This window comes from Eretmochelys imbricata, chromosome 4 (assembly GCF_965152235.1).
Source record: "Eretmochelys imbricata isolate rEreImb1 chromosome 4, rEreImb1.hap1, whole genome shotgun sequence".
NCBI classification, from domain to species: Eukaryota; Metazoa; Chordata; order Testudines; family Cheloniidae; genus Eretmochelys; species Eretmochelys imbricata.
Window position 1 is genome coordinate 62,269,091 of NC_135575.1, and position 12,097 is coordinate 62,281,187.

At 39.4% G+C, this 12,097-nt stretch overlaps 2 protein-coding genes across 6 annotated transcripts in view; one reads left to right on the forward strand and one right to left on the reverse strand.

Annotated features, from left to right (window-relative positions):
• Positions 1–7,006: 7,006 nt before the first annotated feature.
• On the reverse strand, positions 7,007–11,235 carry TIGD4 (tigger transposable element derived 4). 3 transcript variants are annotated; one of them, XM_077815377.1, is made up of 2 exons: positions 11,145–11,235; positions 7,007–10,421 (listed from the first exon to the last, which is right to left on the reverse strand). In XM_077815377.1, exon 2 carries the CDS (start codon positions 9,756–9,758, stop codon positions 8,220–8,222), a length of 1,539 nt encoding a protein of 512 aa, XP_077671503.1. In that variant the 5' UTR covers positions 9,759–10,421; positions 11,145–11,235; the 3' UTR covers positions 7,007–8,219. The 3 variants fall into 3 exon arrangements, with proteins under 3 accessions (XP_077671503.1, XP_077671501.1, XP_077671502.1); XM_077815375.1 differs by having other exon boundaries at positions 11,123–11,235; XM_077815376.1 differs by lacking the exon at positions 11,145–11,235 and adding an exon at positions 10,869–11,025.
• Positions 11,236–11,346: 111 nt separating this feature from the next.
• ARFIP1 (ARF interacting protein 1) overlaps positions 11,347–12,097 on the forward strand; it is an 87,993-nt gene continuing 87,242 nt past the window's right edge. For all 3 annotated transcript variants that reach the window (XM_077815378.1, XM_077815381.1, XM_077815380.1), the window contains exon 1: positions 11,347–11,507. The gene's annotated coding sequence lies outside the window, so the exon portion shown is untranslated. The remainder of the gene's footprint in view (positions 11,508–12,097) is intronic.

Below are 12,097 nucleotides of genomic sequence, written 5' to 3' on the forward strand. Positions count from 1 at the left end.
AAATTGCATTGCATTGACTGGCTCCTTAAGAGGATTCTGTACTATTGCACACCATTGATGCTATATAACTGGGGCCCTACCAAATTCATGGCCGTGAAAAACGCATCACGGATTGTGAAATCTGATCTCTGCTGTGAAATCTAGTCTTTTGTGTACTTTCACCCTATACTATACAGATTTCACAGTGGAGACCAGTATTACTCAAACTGGGGGTCCTGACCCAAAAGGCAGTCATGGGAGTGGATTGCAAGGTTATTGTAGGGGGGGTCACGATATTGCCACCTTTACTTCTGTGCTGCCGTCAGAGCTGGGTGGCCAGAAAGTGGCAGCTACTGGCCAGGCACCCAGCTCTGAAGTCAATGCCCTGCCAGAAGTAGTGCAGCAGTAAGGGTGGCAATACCATACCATGCCATCCTTACTTCTGCAGTGCTGCTGGTGGTGCCACTGCCCTTAACTAATCTTTTGTATTGTGATGTTCCTTGATGGCCCATCTGATTTTCATAGTCCTTCTGGATGGACGGTGGGATGATCCCTGTGCCTAAGTTCACAAGTTCAGAGCAAACATTTTCAAGTTATAAAGCAAAACTTACATATTTTCTTGTCATGTCAGTATTCCATGCTGTAAGTGACATTAATGCATGCAGCAACTTACAAGCATCCCATAGAGTCCAAACACTAAATATTCTTTTAAGACTAATACTTATTATGAGCAAAACTAGCATACAGGTGAACTGGTCTGGTCTCCAGCTATGGGTTTGCTAGTTCTTAGCTAATGCCTGTAGCCTGAGCAAGAGCTGGTATCATGCCTAGCAGCGTCACATTTTGGTACTCTACGAAATCTTAAAACAGACAGAGATAAACTGTTTCCATGTTGTATTATAGCACCAATGTTGTTCTGAAATATATTCTCTTCTGGAGGCTCATTTACTTGGGCTAATAATCTCAAGCTAGTGAATTACGTTTTTTTTTTTTTTTTTTTTTTTTTTAAAGAGATCTCCAGTGTGCAAAAGACCAACATTGGCTAGAGGCAGATTTCTAAAACAATGAAGAGTTTTCATTTGAGTGCAGAGCCTTGTCATTATTTGTTCACTTTGGAAACATATCCTTATTACGTGACGGACAATAGTTACAAACAATACCTTGTTCTGAACCAGCGTGTTTTTAGCACACAAATGTATCCCACTCGTCTGTGACGTTCCACGACTACTAGTACTGAAATCCACACGAGCTTAGGTCCATCTTTACATGAGAAGAACACTGGGCTAAAATTGATGTGGTGCAAACAACTCCCAAGTACAACTTCAGGTGATGTTTTTCAACAAAGCCTGTAATTTCAGATAAAGCCAGAAGCTTCAGAGTCTCTCCAGCTTTTAGGTGGCAGACACTTTTACATTTGAATTTTATAACTACACAAAGCACATTCATTCATTAATTTACAAGCAACCTAAGATTTTTATAATACAATTTGGAAATCAATTTTCAGCCATTTCTGATCATTTTTATGATACTACTACCTTGAAGGCTAATGACAAAGATTGAAATAGAATGAGTCCATCTTAAAAAGTAGTTGGGTCAGATTCCTGATCTGTAATATGTGAAAAATAATGTTCACCCCTTTGTAGGGTTGTATTGAGGATCCTCAGGTTAAATGCTTGTTTGTGTCTCTGAAAATCATTGTAGCAGTGCTAAATAATAATAGTATTATGTTTAAGTCTTAGGGACTGAAGTATGTGCTTAAAGCACATGTTTAGATGCTTTACTGAAAAGGAATGCTTTCCTAAGTGAGGGCTTTAACTTATGTAATCAAGCATTTGAAAGTTTGGAAATGCCAGATTCAAAGTTATCTGTGCTATCTTAATTCAACTCCTATGTGGATTATGATAGTCTTTAATTACATGATCACACACTACTTTTTCCAAAAGACTTCTGCCTCAGTTAACCCTGTGGGACTACTTGCATGTTTAAATTTAAATACACAAATCTTTGCAGGATTAGGGCCTAACTTTTGAGGTATTCCCCTTGATTTCAAAGGGACTACTCATGGGTAAGATACCGCTCAATTTAAGTAACAGTAGAAGAATTAGGCCCGTAGAATCAGATTTTTAGGTGTCTAAATACCTTTAAAAATCTGACTCTTAGTATCTAATTTATTTATAGTTGTAACCCTGTTTGCCTATGTAGTATAGTGCAGTACTTAATATGGAATTGGCTGTAGGCAAAGGAAAAAAAAAGTTGAGCTGTTTTGAGTTCAGGGTTGTAGATGGGAGGATCAAGTGAGAAATACCATGATCTAAAAAAGAATCAAGAAACATTTAAGCAATATTATTTTGGGACTCTAAGTTTATCTTCAGCTACTTAAGGTGTGGCTGGAAAACCATACTGCTCACATAATAGTCTGGACAGGATACTGGGTTTTTGTAGGACAGCTAGGTTTACTGAGAGAATGTGATTTTAAAAGATTTTACTACTTGAGAAAATTCGACCTTTATAATGTCAATGACACGAACAGTGAAAAACAGAGATAACGTATTTAAAACAAAAACCCACATTTCCTTATATGTGCAACTGACAGCGTCAAGCTCACTAGAAGTGGAGTTTGAAAAATCTAATTTAGTTTCCACCAGCACCACAAATATTATTTCTTTACCTTGTTCATTTCAGGGTGGATTTGATTTAAATCACTAGTCAGGAAGACTCGATTTAATCATGGATTTCTACATAAAAGTGCATTCTTGTTGTTATAACCTTAATACATTTTCTTCACAACCCAGAGATAGATGTAGGTTTCATTTTTAGAAGGTACACACTATACATTTTTAAAGTGATTTATTTTGAAAACTTTTCAGATTAGTTTTACAGCTATATCAGAAAATGAATGATTGTTTGGTTATTTCATTTACCAAAGGTAATTCAAGCAGATATTTATGAAATCATTGGGAGATGAACTATCTCCAACTCAACAGGTTAATCATTAATATTTGGAGGATTTTCTTGCCATGTTGTATTAGGAAGAGAACACCACCAGACAGACATTTAAATTGTTTTATTTAACTAAAACAATGTTATGTCTTCTGGATATTTTTCTTCAATAGCAAACATATTTTAACAAAACAAGCATATGAATTTTTGAATTTAGTTAAACATTCAAGTTTTTCAAAATCAGGTTTGTTTTTGTTAAAATTGTTTTTAACTAAAATAATTAAAAGAATTTAAAAAAACAAAACATAAATTAAATCGACTGTCAGCCAAGTCAACATAAGAAACTTAAAATATTGGTTTCTGCAGCTAAGTCAGTCGTCTTCGCCTTCATTTTCCTGTTTGTTCATAATCTGGAAAAGAAAAACAATCTTTCCTGCTTTTTCAGGTCCCAAACGATTTCTCAATTTGGAATGAATTAGTCCAAAGGAAGAAAATATTCTTTCTATACCAGCAGAAGAAGCTACTGCTGTTAAAAGTGAGATTATCACTTCAACAGTCTCTGAATCCAAGTGCTTAAGTGACTTTCAACAGTTCACTAGTGGGACTTTCTTTAAAACATCATCAGCAAACATATTTCTTGAATGGTTCACCTTTACCTCTGAAGTTTATTATAATTGGCATTATGGACGGATGATTGCTGGATGTCCATGTCATAGCCAACTCCTCTTCTTCAGCAGTTAAGGTTTGACCCTGGTACCAAGTATTGAGAATATTGACAAGAAAATGAGCTGGAGATCATGCTTGTCCCATTCGTTCTTTTAATGCTTGTAATTTAACTCTGTTGTTGCATATTTCTCTTTTTCAGATCTCACTCAGTTCCTTCCAAATTTCAACAGCATCAGCAATAAAACAGCTATTTCCCTGCATTTTGTTCAAGGCTACAGAAGTAGGCTTCAGGGTACTCAGCACGTGTTCAACATTTCTCTTAAGCCCAATGTTGAGAATGTTTAGTGGTTGTTACAATTTAAACTAATTTACAGTTGAGAACACGAGTAATCACAGCGACAAATTTAGTGAGGTTTTGGTGTAAAATACAGGTTACTTGAACTATCTCCTTTTTCAGTGCCTCAGAAAGAACACAGAAAAACTATATCAAGGTCACTCAAATCTATACTTGCATATAAGTGATGTTTTCTACTGTACACATCAGGACTAACAATTTGTAGTATTTTTCAACTAAAAACATAATGGACAAAATTTTGTACCTTTAAAAAAGTGACTCTCAAGACTTATATATGCTAATATATAATAAAAACCAGTACTACTGATCTATTACTTCCAGCTTACCTAGCTGTCAGAATATTACATCTCTCTGGTACATGGGAGCATATGGCTACATTTCTCAAACAAGCTGCTTCACTCTGTTTTGCTGATCCCTGGATGCACAGAAAATTTCTCCAAGTAATTTCCCATAAGCATTAGAGTCCAGATATTGATGTCTATCCTCAAGTCCCAGTAACTTCAAAGGGAGTTGTGCATTCTTAGAACCTCTCAGAACCTTGCAGAAATGTGCCACAAGAATAAAATCCCCCCAATGGGTTATTTTTACTAAAATTTTCTACTGCGGATGTGGTCTTAGAAAGTAAATTTAACTTGAAACACCCAGTTTAAACAATGACTTTTAAGCTGGAGAAGGCTTTCAAGTATATCAAACATACCTTTACTTTTTTTTCTTATTTTTCTGGCCTTGTTTGCAAGTTATTGAAATTATGTTCTTAAGATTGCTCCCTTTCCCTTCTTATCTGACTACCAGTGAGGATATGGTACTGACTGTGGCAGACCTGATTTTTTTTAATTGAAAAGTGCAATCTCACAGTACAAAATCATCAACTCATGGAAGGCTAAAGCAAGAGGATGACTATGGAGGAATAAATGTACAAATATATAAAATAGTAGCCTAATAGAGAGAATGACCAGTCAAGCAAACTGCCTTTTATATAAATGTTCATAATTTCAAACATTTTTCAGTTTGAAGCCACAATTCCCTTCATCCTCTCCCCTTTTTAAAATGAAGAGTCTTTATGTGCTTGGCAGATTTACATTAAGCAATTTAAAATATATCCATACATGAGTGTGTATGTGGACTAAAGTTAAAAATATATTTACATATTCAAATTCCTTTTTCACCATTACCACTCAAGACTCGAAAAATATTTTCCTGCTGAAACAGTTGATCATATTACAGCCACTTGAAACAACAGCTGAATCTGTTTTAAGTTTCAATACAGAATCTCAAATTATTTGAAAACAAATATTTGTAATTTTTAAGCCTATATACACTAGTGAACAGTGGAGATTTTACTATATGAAAGACTTTAAAAAGTGAACAGAAATGAAATGACAATAAATTTGTTCAGTTTGATTGGCAAATTCTGTTACTAGTCTGTTGCTAGGCAGTGGCAGCAGTCTCACTTTTGTGTTGGCTGGTGTTCTGAGAGCAAGAGTAAAATTTTCCAAAGCATCTGACTTAAAAGTTTGAGTCTCATTTTCAAATGGGACTTTGGCTCTTAAGTCAATTAGGTACTTTTGAAAATTTTACTCAAGCCTAATGTGGTTAACTTCAAAAATATTCCAATGTAAGAGTTCTCTAGCTGGCCTCAACATGAAAAAAGAGGTTTGAAAATATTGAGTTCTAAATTATATCAAAAATATGGAATCTTGAGAGGTTTTTTTAAATGAAAGTTTTACAATTCACTTTCAATGTCTAAGGCCAAAGTAGTAAGTTATTTCTTGCTCCTGCCTTGTTTTGTTAGCATGAGTAAACTCAGACTTTTCAAGTCCCTGAATTTCTGATATTTCCCACGGTCACACATTACCCCTGCACAAAATAGCAAAAATCCCAATTATAATTATAAGAGCTACTAGGCTACTATTCTGCATAAAATTATTTCAGTAAAACATTATTATAGTGCCTATTGCTGTCCATTATCTTTGCTTGTTTAGGTGTTCACAGACCTGCTTATTTCAGTTTCTCCTGATCTTCTAAATTGGTTTAGAAAGATTGCAACTATTCTACAAGACCTTGGGTTAATAAAAATTCTGTTGCGTTCATGCCCCCTTTACATCCCTCACTTATTACATCTGGCAATAAAGATAATTCATCTTCACTATTTAGTGTGCAAGCCTGCTCCATTTAGTTAATGCAAATTTTGCCATTGACTTAGAAGGAAGCAAGGTCAGGTTCCTTAGTTAGCCAGGTATTTCAAGCATGTGGTCCCTGCACCCACCTGGAGACCCCCTGACATCAATGGGTCACAGCTGCAGGGTCTGCTCGGTAGATTGGCTTGCAGGATCAAGACCACTGGGATTTTGCTTTAATTGGAGCCACACTAAAGTAAACATATATCAAAATATTTGACAAGCTTCAAATCATAATAATATTAAAGGAAAATTAGTCCCAGGTTTTATGGTATTTAACATTTCATTTTCTGTAGCTTTAAAATAGCCTTAGCTTGCATAAGAAGTAATGTTTTCTAAATGTTGGGTCTAAAGCATTTAGTGACTGACACAACCGATCCTCCCAATTTACAAGCCACAAAAATCTATATTCTTCCAACAGCATTCTAAGAGGATGATGGAGCAGGATGCATTTTCCACATAATCTATAAATCTCTGGGTAAGATGTTGACTGTATTTGTCATTCAGAAAAAGAGCCCAATTATATTTTTGATAGAACTCTTAGTCATTTTGTAACAAGAAACCAACAAGTAGATAATTAATACTGTTGTAGATAACAATTCTCATGAAAGATTCATAAAATTTAGCCATAGGAAATCTGTCACATGAAAAGGAACATCATGATTTGTAAGGTACCATTTTGATACATCCCTGCTACCAGAGAACATTGTATTTACAATTGGATACAGAATCCTATAAATGTAACATAAATATAGTCTTACTCAAACTATTAATTTCGAAACAGCACATTTAAATACCAAGAATTTTAAAAAACATGGAGTAAGGTTTAGATACTAGCTCCAGCAATAGATTCTATATAACTTAGGTTTTCTAAAGTGCTCCTGTAAAATATAGTATTTTCTCAAAAATCAGAAAAACGTAAGTTACTGACTTTAAAAATATGAATATTTTGATAAAGTAATATATCTACAATATGCTTAAAAATGAACATTTTGTTTTTAACTTTTACAAATGCTAGACCTCATCTACAGTGGGATTTTGGCTACTCATGTAGCTGCACTTTACTCTGGGCTCAGTTTAGGAGCGCAATGTAATTTACCACATTGTAAATTGCACCAATTCAAACCACATGCACATTATGAGTTTGCACTGGTGCATAAAATCCTAGTTTAGATAAAGACTCCACACTACATATTTCACAAATACGTACTTTACTTGGTTTATATCAATACTGTTACTAACTACAGTAAAAGCAAGAGTTTTGTGAGATTTAAAATGCAGATACTGTATAAACTAATCCTAAATTGTTCTATTTATCACAGAAAAATATAGAAGTACATAGTATAGAAGGGTCTACATCAAACCCAAATTTCAGATATCAAAAGATTGAAATGGGTCTCCATTTTGAACTCGGATGTACAATCCATCAAATAGAGTCAAATTTGTTTTTATTTGTTTAAACATTGGTGCTATTAATATAGATCCAGATCAAACATATCTTTTAAAAATAAAACAAGCACCAATTTTCCACAGTTTCATTTAAAAAACAAATTCTGATATCTACGTATCATCACTAGGATTCTTTAACAAGAAGAAAGTTCTATATTTAAAAAAGCCTTAGTAATCTAAGAGATCAAACTTTTTTTTTGTTTGTATTTTAAAACAGAGTAAAAGTCCTTTATTGAAATACAATTGAAATACAATACGAACTTCCACTAACTTCAGTGGAACTCTGTGTGTGTGAGTGTGAAAGAGAGAGAGAGAGAATCTATAAAAAGGGAACAAACTGCCAGTTCAATATCTGCCTCAAGTTATGAACTGGAAAATCATTTTTTACTTTTCTTGTACCTTCCACAGTTATCAAGTTAAAAGGCCCAAGAATACGCAAAGGTTGGTTACCCCTCTTCCCACCCAATTTTAGTTTATCATCCCCATATACTTGGAAGACCTCAGTTCAGAGCTCCATTATTTTAAATTGTATTTGTCATACCTACATATGTTTGCAAAGCAAACCACAGAACTGTGCCACAGGTTTTTATTTGGTTTTTAACTGGCTAAAAACTAGTTTTTCCATTTAAATGCTTTCATACTTGGATAAACCCTCATTTAGATGCTACACGCTGAATAAAATTATCTAGATCTGCTAGGGAATTATGAAGGGACTCATTCATGTCTTGACTTCTGAGAAACCTTCGAAGAGTATCTAAAGCAGTCAGAGCCTCATTTTTTGATGGCAAAGGCTGTTCAATTCCTGGACATCCATCACCTTCCTCTTCCTCTTCATCATAAACAAACATATCAGTTTTAACTGAAGTGGTTTCTTTGGTCCATATCATTTCATTATTTGTGGGCATTTCACATGTTACCAAGTCATCATCCAAAGCTGCATATTCCTCCAAAGATAAACCTGGAAACTCTACCCCAGCTGCCAATGCATGTGCAATCAAATCTAAACCACTTTCAATCTCTCTGTCTGTGTCACCATTTTCCCCTGTTTGTGATTTGAATCCTGCTTCTTTGTAACTTTTAACAACAGTCTCTGGAGTTACATTCCTCCAGCATAGGTGCAACATATCAATTGCATCCAGTAGAGTCAATGTAAACTCTTTACTACCTTCTACGCAGTCTATAAATCTCTTGATAAGACGATGCCTGTATTTGACTTTCAGACTTCTTATAACTCCCTGTTTCATAGCTATAAATTTGGATGATGAGCATGGAGGAAAGAACACTAGTTCAATAGACTTTAGATTCTTTACCTCTGAGTGAGCTGGGAAAGAGTCAACAAAAAATACTACTCGCCGCTGCTGTGCTTGAAATCTTTCATCAAGTTTATGCATCCATTGTTCAAACACTTCTGAGGTCATCCATGCCATATCATTTGCCTCATAATCCACAGGCAGCGACTTCACATCTTTAAAGCAGTGCGGATTTTTATTTTTGCCAATAACAAACAAAGGAAGTTTCTCAGAGCCATCCATATTTGTTCCAATCACTACAGTTATTCTCTCTCTGCTTAGTTTGCCAACAGAACAAGTTTCCCCCTTAAATGCAAAAGTATTATTAGGTAACATCCGATAAAACAATCCCGTCTCCTTTACATTAAACACATTTTTTGGCTGATAATCATTTAAATAATAAGGAAGAACATTTTGGTACCAAACAGTTAAAGTATCTGCTGTAGTAGCCACAGGTTCTCTAGACTGAGACCTGAATACTAAACCATATCTTGATTTAAAACGATCAAGCCAGCCATTACTGCACTTAAAATCACTATGTCCAAATTTCTGAGCAAAATTATTAGCTTTGAAACGCAACATTGGGCCATTTACTGGTACATTCAAGCACTGAGCAATTCTGTACCACTTCATTAATGCCTCTTCCAGATCTGTATAAAAAGCTGTTCTTAGTCTTTTTCTTTTAGGATCAAATCGTAAGGACTCAAAAGCTTCTAGAACCTTATCTTTATTCTTCATAATTGAAGACAATGAATTTTTCTTTATGCCGTATTTTGCTGCAATGTCTGCTTTTTTCTTGCCACTTTCCACAGCATTTATTATGTCCATTTTTTCCTCAATGGATAAACTTTTCTTTTTCCTTCTTACAGGTAAAGACGAGCGATCCACTGAAGTCTCTGCCATGGTATCCTGTACTCTTTTACAAATAAGCACACACACAAACACTCTTTCTAGTCCTTTCTGATCTCAGCTTCTTTAATTAGATTAGTTTTCAAGTATATATATGATGTCACAGTCCTCACATTGTGAATGCTGATGTGGTAAAGTCACTGGTATCTTCCTGGATACTATCAGTACATTAATAGCAATTTAGCCTCTCTTACGTCTCCTTTGAATGTCTTTATCTAGAAAGAGTCTAAAAACTAGGTTAGTATTTATACAAATTAACACAATGATTACAAGTTCCTTTCAGGTTCATTCTGGGAAACTGCCCTCATGCCCCCCACCCCCAAAGACTGAAAAGCAAGGTGGGGGGGGGAGGATGACTTCATTGACATAGATATAAAAACCTTTCAGTGCTGCTGATTCATTTCTGGTGCATTATAATCCTTGACCACTCCTAGGAACTAATTCAAAGAAGAGAACATAGCCCATAAGAAAGTGGCCTCCAGTGCCCTTTCCTGTATGGACAAACAATATTTTTTAATAGATGCAGAGCTGTCTGTTATTCTTTTTGTGCAGGACCATCCCATAGTGCTAAAGCCGCTCTCATGCTAAACTCTAGGAAAGACTTCGCTGCTGGCAGCAGGTTTCCTCGAGGCCAACTGGTTTCTTCACCTCAGGCCACTAAAACAAGAAGAGAGGAAGCACATTAGCAGAATTTCTTTCATTTACCTAATCACAGGTCCCCTGGATTTCATTTGGGCGTCAAAGGGATGTTATCATGTTGCCAACTTGAGTCCTTCAAGGTGCTGACAATAACCTGGAGACTTGGAGAGCCCTCCAGCAGCTGGGCCCACACTGCGAACGGGACAAACACGCCCCCACGTAACCGCTCTTGTCCACTGAATGGACACGGATCTTAATTCGTGTCTCTCTCTCGCTGACCCCACACACGGAAGGGGGAGGAGGCAGCGAGAGCAGCTGTTACCTGGCTGGGGAGCGGAGCAAGGGCCCTTCCCCCGGCACGGTGTCCCCCAGCCCACCAGGTACCCAGAGGGCGGGGAGTCTAACACCTCTGCGCTTCTCAGCGCCCCCCGCGGGGCAGCGGCCGGGCCCTGCGAGACAGCGCACCTCGCTCGCTGCCCTGTCGGTCGGGGCGCCGCTCAGTCTGGCTGAGCCCAGCGCTGCAGCCGGGCGGCGACATGCACCGGCAGGAACCCGCCCGCGCCCCGAGCGTCAGCGAGAGACCCCCCGGGGCACACCCAGCGCCCCTGTCCTGCCCCAGCCCCCCGGAGCCCCGCCCGCCCCCGCTCTTCTCTTGGGGCGGGGGAGGCTGCGCCGCGCTCCCTGCTCGGCTGCCCCGAGCGGGGTGGGGAGGGGCTCACGGTGTGCGGGAGTAGCCGCCACCTGACGTCCCGCACTGGGAGTCCGCTTCCGTCCCCTGCCGAACCCACAGGCCGCCGGTGAAGGGCGGAGCTCCGGATGTCGTTGCTATGGTCGCTGCATGGAGGTAGCGACACCATAGAAATGGACATTGTTGGCTAGAGTGACTTTCCTACGTCATGGCCATAGAGAGGCCACCGCTGCCCCATTTCCGGCCAAGCACTTCCGGCTGCCGCTGGTGCCGGAGAAGGAAGAAATAAAGGTGCAGACGTTGGCACTGGAGCCTGTTTTGCCCGCTAGAGCCGTCCCTTTCCCCGTCGGGCGTGACAGCAGTTGTCCCTCGTCCGCCTACCGCGGAGCAGGGCCGGGCAGCGGCGCCGCTGGCAGGTGAGAGGAGGTGGCGGGGGCCTGGGCAGCGCTCTGTGCTTGGCCCAGGTGCTGGAAGCCTCTCTTGGGGGGCGGTGGCGGTTCCTAGCGCTGCGCTCCTGGGCGAGCGGCGGCTGCTGTCCGCGCAGGGCGCATCTCGCGGGCAATGGGCGGGGAGCCGGGCAGCAGCGCCCGCTTCCTCCCCCCCCCCCCCCCCCCGCTTTGCTGTGTACGTGTCACGTCTCGGCGCGGAGGCCGGGAAGCTGCTTCCTTGTCCGACACGGGACCCGCGAGCCCCCTTCCCGGTGCCGCGTCCTTCAGCCCAGGTGCCGGCGCTCCCAGCGGCGGCGCTCCCCTGAAGGTAGGTCCGACTCCCCGTCATCGCTACACGCCTGTCAGTAACGAAAGCTTGATCCTGACACACTTTCCCTTACCCGGGCTGCCATCCGCGTATCCCGGGTTATTCCCCAGGGACCGGCAACCCGCGAGCGCCTGGGTGGGCTGCAGAAGATCTGCAGAGGGACTCCGGTTGTTAGTTGCTGTTGGTGTTCGTTTTTAGTTTTTATTTTTAGCTAACTTTTACCGCCTTGCAACTTTCAATAATAATTAGC